Source organism: Salmo trutta, chromosome 39, assembly GCF_901001165.1.
Source record: "Salmo trutta chromosome 39, fSalTru1.1, whole genome shotgun sequence".
Classification (NCBI taxonomy): domain Eukaryota; kingdom Metazoa; phylum Chordata; class Actinopteri; order Salmoniformes; family Salmonidae; genus Salmo; species Salmo trutta.
Window position 1 is genome coordinate 13296751 of NC_042995.1, and position 26679 is coordinate 13323429.

General features: G+C 48.3%; 1 protein-coding gene and 1 pseudogene across 8 annotated transcripts; both read left to right on the forward strand.

Moving 5' to 3' along the window:
- Nucleotides 1-10769, forward strand: part of LOC115179845 (mitogen-activated protein kinase kinase kinase kinase 4-like) — a 49940-nt pseudogene extending 39171 nt beyond the window's left edge.
- Nucleotides 10770-12089: 1320 nt separating this feature from the next.
- Nucleotides 12090-26601, forward strand: LOC115179846 (probable ribonuclease ZC3H12C). 8 transcript variants are annotated; one of them, XM_029741689.1, is made up of 8 exons: nt 12090-12271; nt 12510-12628; nt 18659-18762; nt 18953-19829; nt 20004-20143; nt 20249-20483; nt 22019-22125; nt 22362-26601. In XM_029741689.1, exons 4-8 carry the CDS (start codon nt 19051-19053, stop codon nt 23798-23800), a joined length of 2700 nt encoding a protein of 899 aa, XP_029597549.1. In that variant the 5' UTR covers nt 12090-12271; nt 12510-12628; nt 18659-18762; nt 18953-19050; the 3' UTR covers nt 23801-26601. The 8 variants fall into 8 exon arrangements, with proteins under 8 accessions (XP_029597549.1, XP_029597552.1, XP_029597556.1 ...); XM_029741690.1 differs by lacking the exon at nt 12090-12271 and adding an exon at nt 12820-13061 and having other exon boundaries at nt 12282-12628; XM_029741688.1 differs by lacking the exon at nt 12090-12271 and adding an exon at nt 12820-13047 and having other exon boundaries at nt 12282-12628.
- The last annotated feature ends 78 nt before the right edge of the window (nt 26602-26679 follow it).

Sequence of the window (26679 nt, forward strand, 5' to 3'; positions counted from 1 at the left end):
AGTGATCTGACATGGTTTAAATCAGTCACAACCTTTTGGAAAGGGAGTATTGAAAATATTCAGAGCCTTATTTGACCTCTAGGACCTGACGGCCCTGGCCAAAGAGCTGCGGGCGGTGGACGATGTGCGCCCCCCCCAACAAGGTGACAGACTACTCCTCCTCCAGCGAGGAGTCAGGCACCACCGACGAAGACGACGATGAAGAAGTGGACCAGGACGCAGCAGACGAGTCCACCTCGGGAGCGGAGGATACCAGGGCCGGGTACGTAACAACTCTGACCTGGGCCTGTATTCACAGTGTCTTAGTCTGCGATCAGGTCCCCCCCCCCCCCCGTCCATGTAATCTCATTCATTATGATCTGAAAGGCAAAACTGATCCTAGATCAGCACTCTGACACTTTATGAACTCTGGGCCTTAGTGATACCGCCCTAAAGAAAGGCTTTCAGATGGAGCGGGCGGCACACCTTGATGTTATATTATATCAACATGAAAAGTCGATCATATAATATATACTATATAGCACAGAAAGACTTGTATGAGGCGAGTCATTTGGGTCATTGAAAAGTGCGATATATATATATATATATATATGTCCCATGTATTATTAATGGTTGGAGCTTGAATATGAGACTTACTGTTTACACCAGGAGAGGTCTGAGTAACGGAGAGACTGCGTCCCTGAAGACCTTACTGGCCCACGACGACTCAGAGAACGACCTCACCACACCCTCCAAGGATGGCACCTTGGTCATCCGACAGGTAGGACTGCAGAAGACCCTCTGCTTGTTATGATGTCTCCCCTCTTTTCTCTGTAGTACTAAATGTTAGCCATATATTCCTCCACCGCTGGTTTCAGTTGTTATCATCTTGTTTGATTTCCTATGTTGAGTCTTTGTTTGCTGGTAAAGCACACTATCATGTATGGTTACTAGTGGAAAACAACAAGATACAAGTTGAGGTTGTTCTTGGTTACAGAGCGCGGGCGACAAAAAGCGCCCGGCGGTCACTGTCTCTTCATCCTCCTCCGGTCCCAGTGTGGCTCACGGTCAAGCCGTTCAAGTACATACTCCTCCCGGTCCTGGTAACGGTCACCAGGAGAAAAACGGCTTTGCCGGCCGCATTCACCTGCTGCCAGACCTTATTCAGCAGAGCCACCACTCCCCCACCTCTTCCTCCTCTTCCATCTCCAACTCCCCCTCCTCCTCCTCCAGCCATGTCAGCCCAGCCATGTCCCCCCAGACCCCCCTGGACAAGCTCACTGCCATCGAGGTATGTCCCCTGTCCCTTAAGCTGGCTACTCTGGTTGTTCAGTCTACTCTGTCCCCTGTTGGCTGGCTACTCTGGTTGTTCAGTCTACTATGTCCCCTGTTGGCTGGCTACTCTGGTTGTTCAGTCTACTATGTCCCCTGTTGGCTGGCTACTCTGGTTGTTCAGTCTACTCTGTCCCCTGTTGGCTGGCTACTCTGGTTGTTCAGTCTACTCTGTCCCTTAAGCTGGCTACTCTGGTTGTTCAGTCTACTCTGTCCCCTGTTGGCTGGCTCCTCTGGATGTTCAGTCTACCCTGTCCCTTAAGCTGGCTACTCTGGTTGTTCAGTCTACTCTGCTCCCTGCTGGCTGGCTACTCTGGTTGTTCAGTCTACTCTGCTCCCTGCTGGCTGACTGACTGAACTGACTAATGATCTCTGGGCTGCTGCACCTTCTGAATATTACTCAAAGCACTGCCTCTAACACTAGCGCCACCTAGTGTGGGACCTTAGCAATGAGCAAGTGGCTTTACTAGTCTAGAGAGCGTTTGTAAAACACTTTGCCCAGGTGCAAGCTGGGAGGTGAAGTCTAAGAGGTTGTGGAACAACACCTCATTGGACTTCATCTCCCATCTCTACATGGCCCTAGTGCTTTGATGCCATTTCACTCTAGCAGTTTAGCAGTAGGCTGTGCCTGGGTGGTAGCTAGCATGCTTGGTGTGCGGTGCTTTTGGACAACCCTAGCTTGTCTGGATTTTACTGCCCAACTAAAGGTGTGTGTGTGTGTGTGTGTGTGTGTTAGCATGATAACGCTACTATCATGGAAGACACCAAGACACTGAACAGCACGTCTACCTTTTAGCCTAATGATAAACTGCTGCATTTTGATGGTGGCGTTTGAGCAAATCTGTGTGCTTTACACTGGCAATTTGACTTTTCATATTTCATCACGTTTCTCTCTGAATTTCTGTTTCTATCCTGAACACGCCATCTTTATTTCGTCTTCCATGTCGGTTCTACTTTCCTTTTTAAGTCACTGACCTTGTTTTTCATGTCTGCTTCCAACAACTGCATGTCAAGTCTTCCCATGCGTTTTGTGTGTTATTGTTTTGTTCTTGCTGTCCGTAGAGTAGATGTCATGTTTGATTACTAGGTGATGAGAAATGTACTGATGTACAGTGTGTTGTAACAGAACCCAGTGTGTAGATAGTGTTTTATGAAGCCCTGTGGTTTTTAAAGCAGGTCTGAGTGATTCTCAGTTTTAGATTGGCCAAGCCTGCAGGCCCTGTTTAATTGGCTACTATAAATCCTATTCAGCCGTATGATGTTATTGTAGCCCGGCAATAAACATGTCTTCCATAGAAAGTCATGAGCGCAGTAAAATGCATCCATTTCTGAGTTCAAACCAGACTCACTGCAGCTGCCAGAGCTCCCCTGTTGGGGGGAAAAAACGTATTCTTCAATACAAACAGATTATACAATAAATAATATTGTAATATTTTACAGTATGAAGCCAAGGAGAAATAGGCTCAGGCAATGCTGATAGTGTAGCAGACCAGGTTGAGTTACAGGGAGCTGGGGATCCTTTAGGGTGGCAGGTAGCCTAGCCGTTGGGCCAGTAACCGAAAGGTCTCTAGTTCGAATCCCAGAGGCGACATGGTAAAGAATCAGCTGATGTGCCCTTGAGCAAGGCACTTAACTCTAATTGCTCCAGTGTCACAACTGATCATGTCTGACCTTGGCCGTGACCCCACTCTCTGAGGGTGTCTCGGGGGGAGATGGGATATGCAAAAAAACACATTTCTGTTTCACACCTGCGTATAATACACACTTAAAACAGGACAAATATAAGCACCCAACGTTCTTATATCTGTCCACTGTTGTGTGTGTGTTCTGCTCTCACTCCCGTGCCTTTGTCGCCAGACCCAATCGGCCAGCAACACCATGCAGAAACACAAGTCTTCCTCCTCCTTCACCCCCTTCATCGACCCGCGCCTCCTGCAGGTCTCCCCCTCCAGCGGCAGCTCCCTCAACAACATGGGTGAGTCACCTCCTCTTCCTTCTCTACCCTTTAAATGCTGGTTTAGGATCCGCTCTTTTCTCCCGTCCTCATCTTATCCATTACCAGTAGAATCATCTCTGGGTCAGTAACTAGGAGTTAGTAAACCCTGAACTAGACATAGAACATGAGCAGTGGCTTTGGCACAGGAAGTGTAATACAGAGCATGATCATCAAGGGCTATTAATGACAAATCAAAGCCCCGCCCCTTCTCCCTCTGACCTCTGACCTTTGGTGTCCACAGCGGCCTTCGGGAACGACGGGCGGCTGGTGGACGCCCTGCGGGCTGACCCGTCCCGTAAGGGCTCCGTGGTCAATGTGAACCCGGTCAACACACGCCCCCAGAGCGACACGCCTGAGATCCGCAAGTACAAGAAGAGGTTCAACTCTGAGATCCTGTGTGCTGCACTATGGGGTACGCACCTGAGGGAGAGATGGGTGGATGAGTAGAAGGATAGAGTTGATGGATGAATAGATAGATAGATGGATGTGTGATTTACTGATTGGATGGATGAATGGATAGATACAATTGATAGGAAATCCATCATCGGTTTAGTGACATGCATGGCGGACCTGCCTCCCCCTGGGTTCTGACTGGTGTGTGTCCCTGTCCTCTCCCAGGTGTCAACCTGCTGGTGGGGACAGAGAGTGGTCTGATGCTGCTGGACCGTAGCGGTCAGGGGAAGGTCTACCCCCTCATCAGCCGACGGCGCATCCAACAGATGGACGTCCTGGAGGGACTCAACGTCCTGGTCACTATATCAGGTGCGCACCACGGAGGTGCACGGACACACACACACTCTCCTGAATGATCCTGTACTCAAACTCATTCTCTTGTTTTTCTATCTCACCATCCCTCCCTCTCTAAATCACACACACACACACAGGGAAGAAGAATAAGTTGCGTGTGTACTACCTGTCCTGGCTGAGGAACAAGATTTTGCACAACGACCCAGAGGTGGAGAAGAAGCAGGGCTGGGTCACTGTAGGAGAGCTGGAGGGCTGCGTACACTACAAAGTGGGTACGTTCCACTCCCCATTTACCATCAGAAATGACACTTCTCTTGTTACAAGGCTGTAGCAAGTCCAATCTTGACAGGCGGTCAGAAATAAAACTGTTTTCTCTCTTGATTTAAGTGAAATATGAGAGGATCAAGTTCTTGGTTCTTGCCTTGAAGAACTCTGTGGAGGTTTATGCGTGGGCCCCCAAGCCGTACCACAAGTTCATGGCCTTCAAGGTACAGTAAACTGGCTCAGGCTGCAGTCGGACCACCATGGCATTGGTTTACATTCACATTTCTACTACAAATATGACCTTAAAGGTGCATTATGTCAATTTTAACGTCTTCTTCCTGCAGTCGTTTGGTGACCTGGTGCACAAGCCCCTGCTGGTTGACCTGACGGTGGAGGAGGGCCAGAGGTTAAAGGTCATCTACGGCTCCAGCAACGGCTTCCACGCCGTGGACGTGGACTCTGGGGCGGTTTACGACATCTACCTGCCCACACACGTAAGAGACCCATCCATCTGTCTCATTCATCTGCTTCACGTTTTTCCCTGCTAAACCAATCCATGGCTGAATCTCAAAACGAACACTTTCACCACTCGATATGCGCGTTCACGAGACAATCTCAAATGCTGATTGTCAAGGGCTCCACTGCATCCTTCGGGAAGCCTCTTTGTCCTCTTTTATCCTATGCCGACTCAGCGCCCTTGGCAGCAACTTCTTCCCATGAATCTTAGCATGTTACCTAGCAACAACAGTCACTACTTCCTCGTCCTCACATTTTCAGAAAAAGTCAAGATAAATCAATACATTTAATTAATTTTGAAGTTTAATTCCGAGGAGGTCTTAGTGACAGGATTTTACATCTAGCTAAGGAGTTTTGTGTGTTTCTGAAGTTTGTACACAAACTTGTCCATTATTAACTTGCTAACTAAACCTGAGCCAGTCACTGCTGCGCTGTGCAGGAATAGGGAGATGTCGTTTTGTTTTTACTACTTTCTCACTGTATATCGGAGTATGCGTCTGTCTGCCCAAGGTCCCCAGTACCCATGTTTCATTGCAAATGAGTCATGCTACAAGACAGGTCGCGGGAGACAATGCTCGCAAATGGATTTAGATAAGTTGCAGGGACTTCGCGTGTGTATCGTCTCAATGCTCATTTTGGCCAAAACACTGACAGACTCGAGTGATCACTGTCGAACACAACAGCAAGTGGCCACTCGATAAAGGACTTAGGGTTCAAGTCTTTGGTTTGAGATTCAGCCCATGTATATGGGGGCATATTCATTAGGTCACACTGTATCAAAACATTTTTCAACGGAAAGCAAAAAACAAGTCTTTCTTATTGGGCAAGTACAGGTAGTCCCTCATTGTTTCCGTCTATTTTTTTTCTTCAGCTAAGTTCTTTATGAATACTACCCGAGAATAACCTTTTTTTTTCCTCTGTTTGCTCTCTCGCCTCCTCCCTCCGACTCTTCCTCCCTCTCTACTCTTACTCTCCCTTCAGATCCAGACCAATATCCAGTCCCATGCCATCATCATCCTGCCCAACACGGATGGCATTGAGCTGCTGGTGTGTTACGAGGATGAGGGCGTCTACGTCAACACCTACGGACGCATCACCAAAGACGTGGTGCTGCAATGGGGCGAGATGCCTACCTCAGTGGGTACGTAACGCTCCCACACTGGGACGCACATACAGAGCATTCGGAAAGTAATCAGACCCTTCACTTTTTCCACATTTTGTTACCCTAGAGCCTTATTCTAAAATCGATGAAAATAAATGGACAAGTCCTTCATCAATCTACACACGATACCCTATAATGAAAAAGCAAAACGGGTTTTTAGACATTTTTGCAGATTTATTAAAAATAAACTGATATCACATTTTCTTAAGTATTCAGACCCTTTAATCAGTACTTTGTTGAAGCACCTTTGGCAGCGATTACAGCCCAGAGTCTTCTTGGGTATGACGCTACAAGCTTGGCACACCTGTATTTGGGGAGTATCTCCTATTCTTCTCTGCAGATCCTCAAGCTCTGTCAGGTTGGATGGGGAGTGTTGCTGTACAGCCATTTTCAGGTCTCTCCAGAGATGTTCAAGTCCGGGCGCTGGCTAGGCCACTCAAGGACATTGAGACTTGTCCTGAAGCCACTTCTGCATTCTCTTGGCTGTGTGCTTAGGGTCGTTGTCCTTCGTCCCAGTCTGAGGTCCTGTGCACTCTGGAGCAGGTTTGAAACAAGGATCTCTCGGTACATTGCTCTGTTAATCTTTCCCTCGATCCTGACTAGTCTCCCAGTGCCTGCTGCTGAAAAACATCCCCATAGCATGATGCTGCCACCACCATGCTTCACTGTAGGGGATGGTGCCAGGTTTCTTCCTGACGTGACGCTTGGCATTCAGGTCAAAGAGTTTAATCTTGTTTCTCATTGTCAGAGTCCTTTAGGTGCCTTTTGGCTTACTCCAAGCGGGCTGTCATGAGCCTTTTACTGAGGAGTGGCTTCCATCTGGCCACTCTACCATAAAGTCCTGATTGGTGGGGTGCTGCAGAGATGGTTGTCCTTCTGGAAGGCTATCACATCGCCACAGAGGAACTCTGTCAGAGTCACCATCGGGTTCTTGGTCACCTCCTTGACTAAGGCCCTTCTCCCCCGATTGCTCGTTTGGCCGGGCAGCCAGCTCTAGGAAGAGTCTTGCTAGTTCCAAACTTCTATTTAAGAATGATGGAGGCCACTGTGTTCTTAAATGCTGCAGACATTTTTTTGGTACCCTTCCCCAGATCTGTGCCTCGACACAATCCTGTCTCGTAGCTCAGTGGACAATTCCTTCAACCTCATGGCTGGGTTTTTGCTCTGACATGCAATGTCAACTGTGGGACCTTTATATAGACAGGTGTGTGTTAGAGGTCAACCGATTAATCGGCATGGCTGATTAATTAGGGCCGATTTCAAGTTTTCATAACATTCGGTAATCAGCATTTTTGGACGCCGATTACATTGCATCGCTTACTAAGTCCAGACGAAAAGTCAAAAAAGTTATACTACAGTTTGTAGAAACATGTCAAACGATGTATAGAATCAATCTTTAGGATGTTTTTATCATAAATCTTCCATAATATTCCAACTGGACGATTCCTTTGTCTTCAAAAAAGAAAAGGAATACAGCTAACTCTCACGGGAACACGTGCCACTGAGCTCATTTTCTCACTCATCTACTTCCAGGAGCTCTTGTTCTCTCCCTGTTCACAGTAGTAGCATGAAACAACGTTCTAAAGACTGTTGACATCTACTGGAAGCCTTAGGAAGTGCAAAATGAACCCTAAGTCACTGTATAGGCAATCACCTGAAAAATTACAAACCTCAGATTTCCACACTTCCTGGTTGGATTTTTCTCAGGTTTTTGCCTGCCATATGAGTTCTGTTATACTCAGACATCATTCAAACAGTTTTAGAAACTTCAGTGTTTTCTATCCAAATCTACTAATAATATGCATATCCTACCTTCTGAGCCTGAGTAGCAGGCAGTTTACTACGGGCATGCCTTTCATCCGGATGTCAAAATACTGCCCCCTACCCTAGAGAAGTACATAGTAGTTTTCAATAAACACACACACACTTTCTTACTAACTTGATTGTCCATCTGTGTGTGTAGCCTACATTAGGTCCAACCAGATCATGGGCTGGGGGGAGAAGGCCATAGAGATCAGGTCTGTGGAGACAGGACACCTGGACGGGGTCTTCATGCACAAGAGAGCCCAGAGACTCAAGTTCCTGTGTGAGAGGAATGACAAGGTAAGTTATGCGTACAACACACACACACTTTGCTTACTTGCATAGATGTTCATCAATGTTGATAATGATGCCTCTCACTCTCTCTCTCTCTCTCTCTCACTCTCTCTCACTCTCTCACTCACTCCGTCTATGTCTTGCAGGTGTTCTTTGCGTCGGTGCGCTCTGGAGGTTCCAGCCAGGTCTACTTCATGACCCTGGGCCGTACCTCCCTGCTTAGCTGGTAGTGTACATACACACCCAGCAGCATGAAGACAGCACCCCTCGGTTTATTACCACCATAATGATGACTCATGACAATGATTATCTTGAACTTGACGTACAACTGGAGTACCGAGCTCTGAGGCGGCGCGATACCTAAATATCACCTGTCTCAGATAAGAAAAGACAATTGCACGATAAACGGACTGAAATCATGAAGGGGAGGCCTCGGGGTCCCGATAGGCTGATGGGACTGTGTTTGTTTGTGTCAGTTGGTAGTGCTGTCATCATGCCCATTGGCCACTCTGCTCTGACAACAGAAGTCATCAGCTTTCCTGGGTTCTTGGCTCCCAAACCCTACTAGAGCCTTCCCTTACCTCCAGTGGGAGTAGGGATCTGAGCCTGACTTATTCAAAACACTAGTAGATGTTAATGTGTGTCTATTGGAAGAAAAGAGAGGGGGGGGGGTGTGTTGTGTGACAGGAGGGAGGAAAATAATGAAAGAGACTGTTGCGGCGGAAGGGGACCTTATAGCACCAGACAGGTGAAAGGTCATACAGTAGTTTGTTATTGTGTTTAGTCCAGGTCATGTTCAGGTCAACTTCTGTGTTGAGCGTTTCATAGATCAGTTCCTCTGACTGACATGCCGTTGCCACCACATGGTTCCATTTTCAAACGGGTCGTGCTTGACATTGAAAATGTAACTTTTGTCTCTTTTTCACTCTGGCCTTCCTCTTCATAAGGGTTCAAACAGGGTTAAAGTGTGGAGAGAAGTTTCATCAAAGATGTCGACTTAACCCTTAATAGGACACTGCAACCTTATAGGGGCCTTTCCAGTCCCATATACTCCTGAGGGTCTTTTCCAGCCTCCCTCGACTTTAATGTGCCACATTGCCTCTCCTTGGTCGTGTTGGGCAAACTGTGAATGGGTTGATATGTACAGTAGACTCTAGAGAATGGTCTTGGTCATGACTTTGACCGACCATTTGGTAGCATGATGACCAGGGTATTCAATGGAACAAGTGTCAAGATTAAATATACCTTAAAGATTTGTAGATGAAGCTTTAAAATCCACAACATATCAGCAACCACAGCTTTCGATTTGTTTGTTTTTTTCATTTTAATGGGCCCCTCCACTGAATTCAGGTTTACAATTGTCGCTACTTGTACAATCTGTTGTGACAAATGCATTAGGTTTTGCTCATAGCTCCTACGGGAAGTGTATCAAAATCTGACATTTGAGTGAGATTGAATTATTACATGTAAAAACTATTATGAAGCAGCATGGTCCCCATTTTGATACATTTGTGAAATCGTTGTATTTCCATGTTGGACTCTTTAATACCATCAGACCACCATAGCCTGGTAGCTTCACCCCCTCAGCCTGCCTGCATTATTTGAGTATCTTGACTCTGAGGGCAGAAGGGGACATTTTGTTTTGTACAGTCTGTCCCAGTCCAGGCAGTAGTATGCTATGGATTGAAGCAACACACCACTGCAACACGACGACAACCTGGAAGCCTTTCCAAACCCCAGCAGCTCCTGGTTGTAATTCTTTAGTTTTCCTCTCGCCTCTTGATCCAATTAGTGAAAAATGGGACTGCACTTGTTTGTCGTAATGTTTCCTGGTTAGCCTGGGTGCCAGTCTGAAGCAGCAGCAAGGAGCTCCACTGTTCTTGTCTTCTGAGATAGACTGGTACCCTGGTTAGATTCTTTGTGTGTGTATGGACAAACTTTTTTTTCAAGAATGGAAATCATAATGTCTCTATGGTTACATGTCCCTCCAAAGCTTGACCCTCTTACAGTGGACTGTCACATCCTGTTTGGGTGAGATGATTCCAGGCCTCTCTAAAGAACGCAACGCTGTAAGAATATAGAAATGAGATGCTTTCTCCTCTGCAAATCTGTGAAACGCGGTGCATGCCAAGATGGCATAAGTCACACATTTTAACAGTGTTACAAACCACTACAGAAAGTATCGATTACATTTTTAACTCCTTAGTTTGTTTCTGTAATTTTTATTACCCTTATAATTATGCGGCTGCAGTGGTTTATAAAAGTTAATGCACACATTATGTTAAATGTTTACAGAGGCAATGTTTTGTTAAACCAATGTGCATCAATATAAATATTTATGGTTTATTTTAGGGCAATAATCCCTTTTTTTAGCTTTTGTATCATTTGGAGGTTCATGTACAGGAATAACCCTCGACCTCTGTTCATTCACTTTTCAAAAATGACAAAATTCTGAGTTTAAATCACTGATTTTCCTGGATAACACAGCAGTGTGCCCTTGGCTGTGGCAACGTTGCAGCAACGCTGTGACAAGGTTCTCTGCCTGCCAGGTGACATGTTTTCCTCAAGTGTTTCTACCATGCTACTCTAATTTATGTCCTCTGTGTATTATGGGAATTGTTGTATTTTCCTCAAGGTCTTTTTTCCATTGAATAAAATCCTAAGTAATTTACTAAATTGTCTGGGGTAGTTTTGTAACCCGTTAACATAAAGCATTCAGTCTTCTCGATTGTGTGAAATAAATGTGGAGCTGTAAACAAATCGAATGTCTGTTGAATGTGAAATTAATCTGAGCCAAAGAAACATGGGAATGTTATATTTTAAGTGTTCCAAATATGGTAACATTTATACAAACCCTGTAAAAGAACCAAGTAAATGTTGCATGACATTACCATAATTGAACCCATTTTAATGAATTTATCTTCAAGTAAAGACTCCTTGTACTTCTGTCAGCTCACCACAAGATGACCCTGTACCACGCACTGCTCTAGCCTGTCTGCTCTTAGCTCTAGCCTGTCTGCTCTTAGCTCTAGCCTGTCTGCTCCTAGCGCTAGCCTGTTTGCTCCTAGCTCTAGCCTGTCTGCTCCTAGCTCTAGCCTGTCTGCTCTAGCCTGTCTGCTCTAGCCTGTCTGCTCTAGCCTGTCTGCTCTTAGCTCTAGCCTGTCTGCTCTTAGCTCTAGCCTGTCTGCTCTTAGCTCTAGCCTGTCTGCTCTTAGCTCTAGCCTGTCTGCTCCTAGCGCTAGCCTGTCTGCTCTAGCCTGCCTACTCCTAGCTCTAGCCTGTCTGCTCTAGCCTGTTTGCTCCTAGCTCTAGCCTTAGCCTGTCTGCTCTAGCCTGTCTGCTCTAGCCTGTCTGCTCTAGCCTGTCTGCTCTAGCCTGTCTGCTCCTAGCGCTAGCCTGTCTGCGCTAGCCTGTCTGCTCCTAGCGCTACCCTGTCTGCTCCTAGCGCTACGCTGTCTGCTCCTAGCGCTACGCTGTCTGCTCCTAGCGCTACGCTGTCTGCTCCTAGCGCTACGCTGTCTGCTCCTAGCGCTACGCTGTCTGCTCCTAGCGCTAGCCTGTCTGCTCCTAGCTCTAGCCTGTCTGCTCTTAGCTCTAGCCTGTCTGCTCCTAGCGCTAGCCTGTCTGCTCTAGCCTGCCTACTCCTAGCTCTAGCCTGTCTGCTCTAGCCTGTTTGCTCCTAGCTCTAGCCTTAGCCTGTCTGCTCTAGCCTGTCTGCTCTAGCCTGTCTGCTCTAGCCTGTCTGCTCTAGCCTGTCTGCTCTAGCCTGTCTGCTCTAGCCTGTCTGCTCTAGCCTGTCTGCTCTAGCCTGTCTGCTCTAGCCTGTCTGCTCTAGCCTGTCTGCTCTAGCCTGTCTGCTCCTAGCGCTAGCCTGTCTGCGCTAGCCTGTCTGCTCCTAGCGCTACCCTGTCTGCTCCTAGCGCTACCCTGTCTGCTCCTAGCGCTACGCTGTCTGCTCCTAGCGCTACGCTGTCTGCTCCTAGCGCTACGCTGTCTGCTCCTAGCGCTACGCTGTCTGCTCCTAGCGCTACGCTGTCTGCTCCTAGCGCTAGCCTGTCTGCTCCTAGCGCTAGCCTGTCTGCTCCTAGCGCTAGCCTGTCTGCTCTAGCTTCCTCCCAGACAACTCGAGCCGGATGTTTATGTCAACCATCAGCAGGTGAACTGCATCATGACGACAGGTTTGTTTCATAAGACATTTTCAAGTTTGGGCCACATATACAAGTGCCGTTTGTATGTAGCTAGCTTGGACGATGTTACTGGTGGTTCTGACTATGAAGATTTCGGTATGAATTGCACGTCGAACTTCAAAAGGAAGCAGCAATGCTGCAGGCGGTCTAATCCTGTCAGCGCTAGCTAACTAGTTAGGTAACCTACGAACGGTATCATTTTGCTGATGTCAATTATTTTATATTTTAGCTAGCCAACTTTGTGTCGAATGCCACGCCCAGCAGCTGGTTGGCACAGTAGACTAGAGCATGTAAGGACCACCAAATAAGTGCTGCTGATTCTGTCGCTAACTTGGCTACCTACCATTGGTGAGTGAATTTCTTGTGCTTTTTAAGTTAGACATTTAGCGATCTAGATCCAATCAGGCCCCGTGTGTGTTACCCAGGCCAGTCTGCACATGTCCCACTGTCTCTTCTTGTCCATTCAGCTGTAAGAGGGAGGGGCACCTGTACCCTAGACATGAGCATGGAGGCCTCATGAAAGATTTGTTTTTTAACAGAAGCCACCATTCACAATTGGGCGGGGTGACTGGGGAGTTGTCTGGCCTGGGCAATGGGTTTGCTTGGCCCAACAGCTGGCCTGTCCCAAGAGGGTATCTCCCTTTCTCCTGCCCGCCTCCAGGTCCTCACCCTGGCCCCATGGACCACAACACTCCTGCTGCTGCTCCTCACTGACCTGGCCCTCTCTGCCAAGGCTGGAGGCAGCCTGTCAATAGCAGCCATTATTGGTCAGTGGTCAAAAGTAATTATTAAACCATTTTTTTTTTATTAGGGCAAAATAATTTTCTAAATATTTCCTCAACTTTCCTTCTGTTTTGTGCCTACTCAACATGTGTATGTTGACTGAGATGGCTGGAGGTCAGTGGTGAGGTGGCCAGATGGGTCAAATAAAAGGTCAGAGAGCACAGTGGCCATAGATGCTATTAAATTACTATTCTAATTCCTAATTCTATGACAGTGGCCACACGGCCTCTTTCTGCTCCCTTTGACACTGGCAGAGCAGTGTCTTCTAGTGAAAGTGTCCCTGACTCTCTACTTCACTACTTGCCTTTTTAACAGTAATTTGCGTAGTTCAGGCCTATTGTCCTAGGCCTATTACTGTTGAAAAAACATTGAACCTTTAAAACTGTGTGGTGTTTGGAGTGCTGTGTTGAAGACGACCTGCCATTTTGAGAAATGCCAGCTATTTGTGGCTGTCTGAGACTGCAAATCGGGGAAAAGGTGGACTTCCAGCAGTTGTCGTAAAGACACCTGTTTGCTTTAAGTCGAGGGGGCAGATGGTCTCTAAGCCGCTGTAACAGTGTGGCTGATGGTCAATGGGCTACTGTGTTATTAGACTATGTTATACAGTATGTTGGTGGACTTCCAGCAGTTGTCATAAAGACACCTGTTTACTTTAAGCCAAGGGGGCAGATGGTCTCTAAGCCGCTGTAACTGAGAGTGGCTGGCAGCTTACGGTCAATGGGCTACTGCAGCGTTCACCAACTGGCGGGCCGAATTTGATGGGATTCAAATGTAAGCAAAGTTTGTAATGATTGTTAAAGTCAAACATATTTGTTTGGACTTCTTGTGGTGAATTTGCGGTCTACTAATTATTTGTAATTATGTTCTGGCCCATCCATCTGCTCCAGAAAATATTGGCCCGTGGCTGAATCTAGTTGAAGATCCCTGGTCTACTGTGTCATTAGACTGATATACAGTACCATGGGCCAGCTTTACTCTTTTGCCTCCAGCCCACAAACATCTGCCCATGCTACTCTGCTCTCCTCAGCTGCTGTGGTTCTATTACACAGCCAAGGTAATACTGAGTGCTAAAACAGCTGATACGCTCACAGTCCCAACAGTGACTTGTCAGATAAACAAGTCACAGTTGGGAGCATTTTACTTTTGTTTATAAAAAAAAAAGTTCCGTCCAGCAACACCAACTTCATTTAAACTTGCCTTTGTTTTCTCTAGCCTAAATACATGCAGTGTTTATCCCAACTTAAAGTTCAGGAACTAAACTAATTCTTTGTGCTTCCAAGTCATTTCCCTTAAAGTGTGCCGCCCGCAACAATAAAAAAAAGTCCCCCTTTTCATACTCATTCCAGCCCACCCTACATGCCCATCCTGTCCCCTTTCACCCCACTGTGATTACCCCCTCCCCTCTTGCATTCTCTGTAAGGACATGCAGTGCTTTTAACATGATTTACGCCAGTAGAAGTGTGTAACCCTGACCCTCACCCCAACCAAGCCAAAACAAAGGGGTTAGAGCTGCTGCAGTTCCCCAGCTAGCCAGGTGTTCCTCAACCCAGGCCTGTGTTCTAGTAGCGCTGGCCTCATGTTGCAGCTGCCTGCGTGACTCCCTTTGTGTGCCTCTGTTATTGACCATACACCCCCTATTTGATTCATTGCTCACACAGGGGAAGACCCTTTCAGAGTGACAGGGGCTGTGTGTGTGTGTGTGTGTGTGTGTGTGTGTGTATATCTCTGTCTACGCGTGCCTATAGGAGACTGTTCATATGCGCCTGCCCGCCTGCGTTTGTGTGTCTCATTGTGAGGTCACTGCACTCCCATTGGTGGAGCCAGGCAGCCAGTGTCTAACCGACGAATGGTCGACATTGTAGCTCCATCTGTTAAGACACTCATTGTTCAACCTGCCTGGCTTTCTTGGGGAAACTGTGCCTTTATGGTAAACACACTATCCTTGGATTTTGGGTTTGAAGAGTAGGAAGCGTATGGATTGTGAAATACTTCATTTTTTTGCTCACATCTGTTGAGCAGGGATCAATGAGCTTCTAAAGGCTTTCTCTAATGGTGGAATGAACCAAGTTATTTCCTTAAGGCCATTTTACTAAGGAGGTTTGCTTTGTTTGGCCGTTGGATGTTCTGCTGAGGTCAGGGTAAGTGGAGATATTAGGACAAACTATTTAGGCGCTTTCCCATCAAACCATGTCTGTTTCAATGCAGAATATCAATAGGCTTATGTCAAATGTCTTCTGACAGAATTATAACAGTTTTAAGAAAACAAGTTGCCATGAGCATTTGTAGTGACATCAAATATGTTAGTATTTAGCTGTACCCAATTAGGCCTCTGTGTGTTATTTTCCTTGGAATGTGTAGTGATTTATGTTTGACCAAGGGCATGTCTCTTCACCAGTGGAGTGGCCACCTTTGAACACATTGTCTCCTCGCACCTGTGTGACAGGTTTCTCTTTTTTATAGGGCTCTCACAGGGCTTAGGGGCCATGTCTTTTCACAGCCTCTTTAAGGGACTTTTAGCACGAGAGGGTGTATGTTATTAGACACTGTCTGTGCACATTTTTGTTTCAACATTTAGTTTATTCTGGTTTTACAGGTCAGTGAAAAATAACAAATTGCGAGAAGGAGGTTGTAGCAAGTTATGCTACACTTCATACTGAAAAGAATAATCTATTGGGATAGTCTGAATTTGACCTACATATACAGTGCCTAAGTATTCACACCCCTTGACTTATTCCACATTTTGTTGTGTTACAGCCTGAATTCAAAATGGATTAAATATGAACAAATTCTCACCCATCTACACACGATATCCCGTAATGACAAAGTGAAAACCAGTTTTTAGAAATGTTTGCACTTTTATTGAAAATGGAATACAGAAATCTAATTTATATAAATGTTCACACTCCTGGGTCTACTTTGTAGAAGCACCGTTGGCAGCGATTACAGCTGTGAGTCTTTCTGCTACAGCTTTCCACACCTGGATTGTGCAACATTTTCCCATTCATTCTTTAATCATTGCTAGACAACCATTTTCAGGTCTTGCCATAGATTTTCAAATAGATTTAAGTCAAAACTGTAACTCGGCCACTCAGGAACATTCACTCTCTTCTTGGTAAGCAAATCCAGTGTTTTAGGTTATTATTCTGTACAGGCTTTCTTCTCTTCACTCTGTTATTTAGGTTATTGTGGAGTATAGTTGTTTCCTCTTCTCTGACAGAATAATCTCTCCGACAGTGAATGAGAACCAAACTAAGCTTCATGTCCGTGGTTTAGGCCTAGTTCTGAATTCTGAGAGACTATTGGAGACTTGGCCAATTTGATAATAGTTTGGTTTTAAAAGGTAAATTATTTGTTAATTCCTTTGCTTCAAAATACTTTTGGACGAACAACATTACTGGAAAAACTGGCCCACTGAGATGAAGGAACTAGAAACATTCTCACTGGCTGGGTGGTGGCGTATGAGTCGTGTTGCTGATGAGATGGGGAAGGGACAATGTCGTGATTTTTTTTTTAGGGTGAAGAGAAGGTTCTCCCCTTTTAGTGTCACGTGACTCTGTCTGGCGGGGCGGACTACGCGGAGCGAGGGAGAGGGGGAGGACCAGAAGTTGCTCTCGTTCCCCTGCGGTTCCAGAAGACATCTGTTGCCCTGGTTAATGGCAGCAGAGCCTTCAGCCCCCTCCATCCCTCCCAGCCAGCGCTGAACAGGGCAAACCCTTCCTTTTCTTTGGAAAGAATTCAACTCTGCAGGCAGCCCCCCCCTTTCCCCACCAACACCAGAACCAAGGAGGGAAAACCCAGACCCCCCCATCCCACACACCGCTGCCCCCAAAGCCCTGTGTTACATATTCATTAGCCTACTTCTTCAGTGCTTCAATCAATGAATGCACCGCCAATACTAGGAGGAGGGACTCTGGGCTGATGTTTGAAAGATGCTATCAAATGAAACGGACTCTGGCGGCTGTCCAACAAGGCGTGACATCACAGTCCACACAGCTTGATAGTTATGCTGTCACTGATAATGAGCTGCGTTATTCAAAGGAAAAGGTTGTAAGGCTACGTGACGTAAGATTTCTGTAACGGCTTTTTTGGTTTCTAGCCGACATTGTATTATCTGCATGTCTGAAGCAGCTTCTGTGAGCCTCTGGGGTCTGTGGCCAAAGTCTTTTTCAAATCTCTGCCGTCCGTCTCTCTCCTTAACTGGGAGCTAGGTCAACTGGAGTCCCCGCGAGAACACGCGTTGAAAGATGCTGAGCTAAGGCCTCAGAGCAGGGCTGACACCCTCATCTGCATGTTCTGCAGCGGAGGTGACCCTGAGTGCAACTGGTAGTTGCATTGTTGGGGACCGTCAGTCAGGCACACTTAAGCGGCCCCTCTTCCCCGGGTCTTCCTTCGTGCACAAAGGACAGAATTATTCTAGCTCTGGCTCTGTCTTTTTAGGGGACATTCTTTCAACCGCTGCAGCCTAGCAACCCTGGGCCATGTTGCTAAGCAGCCCTCTTTCATGTAATGCGCACACTCCCATCCTCCCACGTGACACCTTTAAATGGATGTTACATTTTAGCAGACATGAAAACATGTGGATTGAGTATTAGGTAACCTTTAAAAAGGCTGCAGACTCAACAGATGTATCTGCTAACGTGATGATGCCCTGGAACCACATTGTTGCCCAGTTATGACTAAATGATGATGCTGTGGGCTATACACTGACTGTGATTTCTTGTGATATTATAATATGCACTTGTTTATAGTGCCCGTCTGGGTTGGGGTCTTCAAATCCATTTCACAATACAAGAGATCTATTGAAACCCCTGTTGAAGAATTGAAAATGGACATTTGTTTTAAGTGAGGATTTGTCCATTGAATTGGTATTTCAATGCTGAAATGACTCCTGAAATGACTCCTGAAATGACTGGATTGAAATGGAAATTACCCCAAGTACCATGGTGCCCTATCTTCGAGGAGCAGACCTAATATTTCCTAATTGCATCTTGCAAGTGATCAAATTCTGCCACCCTATTGGTTACCACTGAGGCCTGAGTGTCTCTCTTGATTTACTTCCTGTTCCTTTAGTGTTCAAACGAGTGACTCTTCCCCCAGGGGAGGAACCATATGCTCCTGAAGCACGGGGGGAGTCAGGCTTTAGCCCAACACATAACGACTATTTGTGTTTAAACAGAGCATCCTCTGTTCCCCCTGAGATTGATGTGCTGTGACATGGGCTGGGTGAGAGGCGGCACGCCGTGGCTGGCCCCTCTAAAAGAGCGGGAACCCCTTAATTAGGACAGGGCACCCCCAGGAACGCACCCCTCTTTGTCTCAGCCAATCTATGCCCTGCTGGGGAGCTCAGGTCAGCTAGTCACATCCAACACAACCAAATTAGGTTCAGTGTTTGAGTAGCCTAGACATGGCCTTATTTTACAATGAAAACATCCAATACTTCCCATATGTTTCCTAAGAGAGCAGTCTGTCGCAGAGCGTATTTCAAGTTCTGTATTTATTGCAGTACAATTTGTCCAAAAGTGTCAAGTATTGGTTTATGGAGGATCATTAGTTTAGTATATAAAATGATTCTGTTTCTCTCTCTCTCATGTGAAGCTCACAGCTCCGTCTACCTATCCTCACTAAAGCCAAGAAATGAATCTCCCAGGGGTCGATAGTCAAGCCTGTTGAAGTTTCTCATCAGGTTACTGACACCAGAGGTGTGTATGAGATGCATGTCTCCTGAAATCTGACATTTCATGGATTCCCTCCTATTGTTTTTAAACTGAAGTCAAGCCTTGTCTAATGGATCTCAGTTAGTCCTTGGGCTTTACTCACTGAAATACTCTTCCAATTGTTTTGAACCATCCATTTAACTCGCTCTTTTACCTCTCTCTCTCTCTCTCGCAGGCACTCATGCCATGGACACGGTAAGACGGGGGTAGGAGTGGTGGGAGTGGTCCTCCGGGTCAGGCCTCAGCCCAGAGCTGGATGTTTGTGACAGATTCATGGGCCTGAAGGACCATCCGGAGGAGGATGGAGCAGGCCGCATCCTTGACCTGGGGCTGGATTTAGAGTACCTCCACATCGAAGGCTCCGTCAGCAGGAAGGCTGGCGCCGATACAGGGCCCAGTGTGGAGCGGGGCGAGGAGGAGGAAGAGGCCTGCGAGGGCAGCGGCAGTTGCAGCTTGTCCACGCCTGGGGGGAAGGAGGGGGAGGTGGTGGGGGAGGAGAGCGCTGGGTTCGACAGTGACCCGGAGCCAGCCCGAAACAGCACCGGTTCTAACCCGGCTGGAGGAGTGTCCGTATCTGAGCTTGATGGAGGTGTGCCTGTTCCCAACACCCACCAACCTCTGTGCAGGACTCCCTGTGTGGACCTGGGGTCCGAGGGGCCTCCTGACCCTCCGTCGGGGGAGCCTTCACCCGGGGAAGCTCTGAGGGAGTACCAGTCCAAGCTGGAGTTTGCCCTGAAGCTGGGCTACGCCGAGGAGCTGGTGCGGCTGGTGCTGGCCAAGCTGGGGCCGTACACGCTCATCAACGACATACTGGGAGAGCTGGTCAAACTGGGCCGTAAGGCCGAGACAAACCAACAGCTGACTGGGTCCACGGCTTCACAGCCCGGCCCCTCCTCCTGCTCCTCCTCTTCCTCCTCTTCTACCTGTGGGTATGTGGAGGCAGTGGAGGCGCAGCAGGGGAGGTCAGACTCCCCCTATCAGACAGACCTCCTCCTGGGGGACAAGGACAACCTGCGGCCCGTCGTCCTGGACGGTAGCAACGTGGCAATGAGGTGAGGGTCAATGAACCACAGACGGTCATGATTACAGAAAACGCACAATGCCTATTTCCTCCATTGTAGCCCGTTGTAAAGGTAGTTGTGTAACTGTTGTCAAAGTCACCTACATATTGTTGATATGATGCTAGAGCCTGTAAGGTAGTTAACGTCTGTCTCCATCTCTGGTAGCCATGGCAATAAGGAGGTGTTCTCCTGCTACGGCATCCAGCTGGCTGTTGATTGGTTCCTGGAGCGAGGTCACCGTGACATCACTGTGTTTGTGCCGTCCTGGAAGAAAGAGCAGTCCCGCCCTGATGCCCTCATCACAGGTAAACACACACACACACACACCTACCTAGAGTTCACATACATATGTCAGATGGGCCTCAGTGCTCACTGGATTACACGTTTCTCCAATTCTCTCCTCTCTCTAGACCAGGATATCTTACGTCGTCTGGAGAAGGACAAGATCTTGGTGTTCACTCCATCTCGTCGGGTCCAGGGTCGCCGGGTCGTCTGCTACGACGACCGCTTCATCGTCAAGCTGGCCTACGAGTCCGACGGCATCATCGTCTCCAACGACAACTACCGCGACTTGGCCAGTGAGAAGCCAGAGTGGAAGAAGTTAATTGACGAGCGGCTGCTCATGTACTCGTTTGTCAATGACAAGTAAGGAAGGAGTGATACGGCTCCGGCTTAGCATCCATCTTCTTTAGCCTAGAAGTGGTATGATGATCATTATGCTAATACTTGGCTGTATAGGATTATGTATGTTAATATGTTAATAATTTCTCTCCACTCCTCTCTCCCTCCTCCCGCTCCAAACCCCTCATCCCCTCCCTACCTCCCTCGCTCCTCCCCTCCCTCGCTCCTCTCCTTCCCTTTCTCCTTCCCTTTCTCCTTCCCTTTCTCCTTCCCTCGCTCCTCCCCTCGCTCTCTCGCTCCTCCCCTCGCTCCTCCCCTCGCTCTCTCGCTCCTCCCCTCGCTCTCTCGCTCCTCCCCTCGCTCGCTCCTCCCCTCGCTCGCTCCTCCCCTCGCTCGCTCCTCCCCTCGCTCTCTCGCTCCTCCCCTCGCTCTCTCGCCTCCCTCCCTCCCTCCTCCCTCCCTCCTCCCTCGCTCCTTCCTCGCTCCTTCCTCACTCCTCCCTCTCTCCTCCCTCTCTCCTCCCTCGCTCCTCCCTCGCTCCTCCCTCTCTCCTCCCTCGCTCCTCGCTACTTCCTCGCTCCTTCCTCGCTCCTTCCTCTCTCCTCCCTCTCTCCTCCCTCGCTCCTTCCTCGCTCCCCCCTCCCTCCCTCTCTCCTCCCTCCCTCTCTCCTCCCTCCCTCTCTCCTCCCTCCCTCTCTCCTCCCTCCCTCTCTCCTCCCTCCCTCGCTCCTCCCTCGCTCCTCCCTCGCTCCTCCCTCGCTCCTCCCTCGCTCCTCGTTCCTCCCTCGCTCCTTCCTCTCTCCTCCCTCGCTCCTCGCTCATCCCTCCCTCCTCCCTCCCTCGCTCCTCGCTCCTCTCTCCCTCGCTCCTCCCTCCTTCGCTCCTCCCCTCCCTCCTTCGCTCCTCCCCTCCCTCCCTCGCTCCCCCCCTCCCTCCCTTTCCCCTCCCTCGCTCCTCCCCTCCCTCCCTCTCTCTCTCCTCCCCACCCTCCTTCGCTCCTCCTCTCCCTCGCTCCTCCCCACCCTCCTTCGCTCCTCCTCTCCCTCCCTCGCTCCTCCTCTCCCTCCCTCGCTCCTCCCCTCCCTCCCTCGCTCCTCCCCTCCATCCCTCCCTCCCTCCCTCGCTCCTCCCCTCCCTCGCTCCTCCCTCCCTCGCTCCTCCCCTCCCTCCGTCCCTCCTCCCCTCCCTCGCTCCTCCCTCCCTCGCTCCTCCCCTCCCTCCGTCCCTCCTCCCCTTGCTCCCTCCCTCCTCCCCTCGTTCCCTCCCTCCCTCCCTCCTCCCCTCACTCCCTTCCTCGCTCCTCCCTTCCTCGCTCCCCCCTCCCTTGCTCGCTCCTCCCCTCCCTTCCTGGCTCCTCCCCTCTCTCACGCTCGCTCCTCCCCTCCCTCTCTCTCTCCACCCCCCGCTCAATCCTCCCTCTCTCCCCATCTCTCGCTCCTCCCCTCCCTCTCTCTCGCTCCTCCCCTCCCTCTCTCTCGCTCTTCTCTCTCGCTCGCTCCTCCCCTCCCTCCCTCCCTCTCGCTTGCTCCTCACCTTCCTCCCTCACCCCTCCCTCCCAGGTTCATGCCTCCTGATGACCCTCTAGGTCGTCATGGTCCCAGTCTGGAGAACTTCCTGAGGAAACGTCCCATCATGCCAGAGCACAAGAAGCAGCCCTGTCCTTACGGTGGGCCCTGCCATTATTATTAACTCTTTAGTATGTTTATCACTTCACCTTGACCATGTTCATGACGAAGACTTCTCCCACTGTTATAATGTGAATGAATCATTTCTTCATCAGCTGGATGACTTCCAGCTACTGGTGCTGAAGATGCATTGGGTTGCTACTTTCTAAGTGAACCACTGCCACATCACTAGGCTGTGTGCTAACCAGTACCCTATCCCTTCTCCCCCTTTCTTTAGGCAAGAAGTGCACTTACGGCCACAAGTGTAAGTACTACCACCCGGAGAGGAGTGCCCAGTGCCAGCGCTCGGTGGCAGACGAGCTGCGTGCCAGCGCCAAGACCTCTGCCACCTCTACTAGCGCCAAGGGCCAGGCTGGCGAGGCCGGGCTGGTGAAGAGCCACAGCGTGCCCAACAATGTAGCGATGGGCACCAAGAGAGGTTCTGCCCCCAAAAGGCAGTGTGACCCCAGCATCCGGGCGCTGTCCTACGGCGAGGCAGAGGACAAGCTGAGACACGCTGAGAAATGCAACAGCCTCAGTAGTAGTAGTGGGAGTAGTTGTTGCAGTGGGAGTGTTACTCTGTCCCCTGCCCCTGGAGGACCCCCCTCCTCTGCCCTCAGCGACCCCCAGGAACAGCCACCGAGCCTGGGCAGGGACACACCCTACATGACCCTGCCGCCCCCCCACCCTGACCCCTACTCCTCCAGCTGTGACCCTCCAGATCAGAGCTACTACTCAGTGACGCCGGTCCACTCTGGTCTGGCAGCACGGAGGAGTCCGATGTCTCGCTTCCCGCTGGACACGGACCTGCGTCTGCTGGGCTCGTCAGACTGTGGCGACAGCGGATGTGACTCGTACGGAGAGAGAGCCTCCTGTCTGTGCTGCCCCGGCCCTCTGCTGGACAAATACATCCACCATCAGCATCATCAGCACCATCAACACAACCGCCTGTACTCTCAACACTCTGCCCCCCTGCTCGACCCCCACCCCTCCCCCCACACCTCTGTCCTCCATGGCTATCACCAGAGCCTGGCACGGGGCCACAGCTTCCCCCACCACGAGCCCCCTGACCCCCACCTGAAGCGCCCTCTGTACCCCCTCCCGCCTCCCCTCCAGCACCAGGCCGTAGGCGCCCGCTCCAGCTGCCCTGGAGACTACCCCTCTGTGTCCCAGTCCGGCCCCTACCCTGCTGGCTCCCCTCTGGGCCGCTGCCTGGCCAACACGCGGCTGGAGACGCTGTCAGACTCCCGGCTGTACGAACGCTCCCCGCTGCCCCCCAGGAAAGCCTTCTCCTGGGATCCCTACTGCGGCCAACCCCCTCAGTCCCGCTATGAGACCTACCAGAGTCTACCGGAGACCCACGATGTAGGCTGGGGACACACATCTCCATGGGGACAGACCACACACTCTTACCACCCCCCTCACCCACCCTACCCCTCTCAGCCCCCTCACCCATCCCATGCCCCTCAGCCATCCCACCCGTCCATGCCCCCCCACCACATGCACCAGGAGCCCCCCGCCCTGAGCCGGTACGGGGAGGTGCGGGGGAAGGTCTACCTCAACCTGTGTAACATCTTCCCCTCTGAGCTGGTGGGCCGGGTTATGGGGAGGAACCCCCAGGTGACGGACGCCCAGCAGCTAGCTGCCGCCATCCTGGCTGAGAAGTCCGGCTACTGAGGCCAGCTAGCCTACTACTCTCTCCCTATTCATAACAACAGTTAGTTGTAGTTTTGACAATATAAGGGTTTGAATTTGTTTGACTGTACATTTGTTTGTGGATAACTTAGTGTTAATCATGTGCAGGTGAGGATATGCGTTGATTTACAAATCACTTTTTCCTCCGCTGTTAGAAACATTTAAAAAATAACTGGGATCTGATTTATATGCCTAATCTTACTTCTATTCTATATTTTCTACTCCATTTGTAAACATTCACCCCCAATTTGACCATCATTTATCAACAGAATCGTGGTTGTTGGGGATGTGTATATCTTCTGTGTTCAATCGTGCATCGGCCTTGTTTTCTCTGTTTTTCAGTGCTGTGTGTTCTGTTTGGGCCTGTTGTTGTTGTGATAGTAGGTGACTGAGTTAGTCTTCTCAGTTGAGAGAATGTCTTGCAGTAGTTGTAGAGACGGGCACGTTCGTCGACCTTGTCTTGTTGTCTTAGTTTTAGTAAGGGACGTCTCTGGCCCCTCGTTTTGGCTCCAAGCCTGCAGCTGCTACAGACGGTAGACTCGAGCTCAAATCCCAAGGAAATTCCCTTTGGTTGTTTTCCCTGAAGACCTATCCGAAGGGCTCAGAGCACTTAGCTTGATGTAGACAATCTGTTACAGTTACCGGCACAATCCCTGGTAGACAGAGAAAGCCTTTCTTTGTTGATACAAATTGTATCGTTCATTTAGGATTATATACCTATATATATATATATATCCGTAGGTGTCTAATCGATTCATGAAAAGCTGTTTATATATAGCTGGTGCATTTTAAACTATAATACTGTATGAGATATTCCAGGCAACATTTGATTATTTTTAGACATGGTTTGTTTAGAAATATGAATCAAATTAGATACTGAAAAAAGGTGAGGTCTTCTGACTTTCTGGGGGATGGAGAAGAGCCAAGGCTGGGTTGAACCCAAGTGGCCAGCGAGGTGAAATGAAATGGGTTAACTGCTGCCTGAAATATGCAGTCGGTAAATAAAAAGTTTTGTTTTGTAACGAAAAACCTTCTCTCTGGCACCGTGTGTCAGTGAGGACCCGGACGTGGGCAAAAAGTAATGCCTTTACTCGGCATTGTGCTTATGACTATATACTCTGAACCATGTTCAGCAAACTGTTATGAATGTTTTGGTAACACTATTTTAATCGTCCGTAATAAACCATTTAAGTCATTTATAAAGTGTGTTCCCCATTTTAATAATCATTATTCCCACATATATAACCAATGTACTAAACATTAGTTGTATTTCTGCAGCCCCTGATCTGAAGTGAGTGCTATTTATGCTTTATGTTTTGAGTGACCAGTGTAATTTCTCCCAAAAAGATGGGCTTGACATTTCATCAGTACCTGGTAAGAATAAACTGACAACACAGGATATTTAAGGAAATGTATACATTTGTGTATGAACTATGATTAATAAATGGTGTTTGCAAATGCCATATAAATGGTTTATAATTAACTTAGTTTATTACGGACCCTTAAAATAAAGTGTTAGCCATGTTTTCTTCAAGTGGTCTTGTATCATATTTTCTTTGTGCTTGATTTATCAGTTCTGTTGTATTATATTAGCTTGACAACTCCGTGCCTATCAAATATAGTATTGGCTTTGTATTATTCATTAACAATTGGTTGTCATTGTTTTGTTGGAAATGTATAGTCTTGTAGTCAGATGTGATGAGTTGTCAGTCATTGTAACTCTGTAATTTCCATAACACCAGACAGAGAATTTCATGTACTTAGAATAACATTTACTATATTACAGATGGGTTTTTCTTCTAATTCTGAGGGCAGAAACAAATGTGATTTGTTAAGTTTAGGGTTGGGTTTAAAAAAACAAAAAAAACACCAGGCTTCAATCCTCCTGCATCATCAAGATTAGAACCTGTGACCTGGTCCCAGTGGGGAGGGCACCACGCTTGTTTTTTCACATTTAAAGCTGTTCATTTAGACTGTTAGATTTGAAATGTGATTAGTTAAGTATATTGGGATTTGAACTGGCAACCCTGTGTGTGACGCCCTTAAACTACCCACCCATATGGCCTTTTATTTGACTCACCTGCATACTCTGCCCACGGACTGACAGCGTTTCATCCATAGAGATAGAGGACTCTTAGTGCCCAAAAGCCTGTTTTAGCATAGGCAACGCCGTTGAGGCCTTTCTACGAGTTTGAAGTAGTCAGCTGGGTGGGACTTCCTATGGGTTAAGGAAGGATTACATCCAGGTCGACAGGAGGGGGTCAACCAATGAATTATACTTTTGAGGAAACATTCCATCACCAACCTTGGCTTTATGCCATTTCAAAACACTCTCTAGGTGGCAGTGTGCACCCTTTCCATTTGTTTGCCAACTCATAGAAGTAGAAGAAAATGGACTACTTCAAAATGGAGATGGCCACAATGACGCTGCCCGTGATGTCAGACGCCATAATGGGACAGATGCAATGTCTCCGGTTTCATTCTGGCCTCGAGGACAAGCTGTTTGGTGTTTTTCTTTATTTGAACTTGTTCAATGAGCCAAACATTTGATGTGCAACAAGTCAATGGCAATTAGTGTAGTTAAATGATTCATTTGGCTTTACCTTTCCTGATGTGATCTGATGTTTGTGGCAACTAACCAGATAGAGGACACTGCTTTTTGTGAGAAAATGTATATTTTCAGATCAAAAGATGAACTGCTCATTGAATGTTGTTGTTATAACTAAGCATCAAGATGACGTCTGGCATTGTCTGCCCTGCATTAATTAAACCATGGATGAACAGTGTTGTTCGAGGTTCTTGTCTAAAGAATCGCTGACATTGAAAATCACTTATCACAACTTTTACTGGTGTCAGAGGTA

What these genes read in the sequence shown, in the direction of transcription:
- LOC115179846 (XM_029741689.1), top strand. Translation starts at nt 19,051, where the DNA reads ATGGGCCTGAAGGACCATCCGGAGGAGGATGGAGCAGGCCGCATCCTT. An exon ending in GGTAGCAACGTGGCAATGAG is followed by an intron (nt 19,830 to 20,003) that starts GTGAGGGTCAAT and finishes CATCTCTGGTAG; the next exon opens with CCATGGCAATAAGGAGGTGT. An exon ending in CCCTGATGCCCTCATCACAG is followed by an intron (nt 20,144 to 20,248) that starts GTAAACACACAC and finishes TCCTCTCTCTAG; the next exon opens with ACCAGGATATCTTACGTCGT.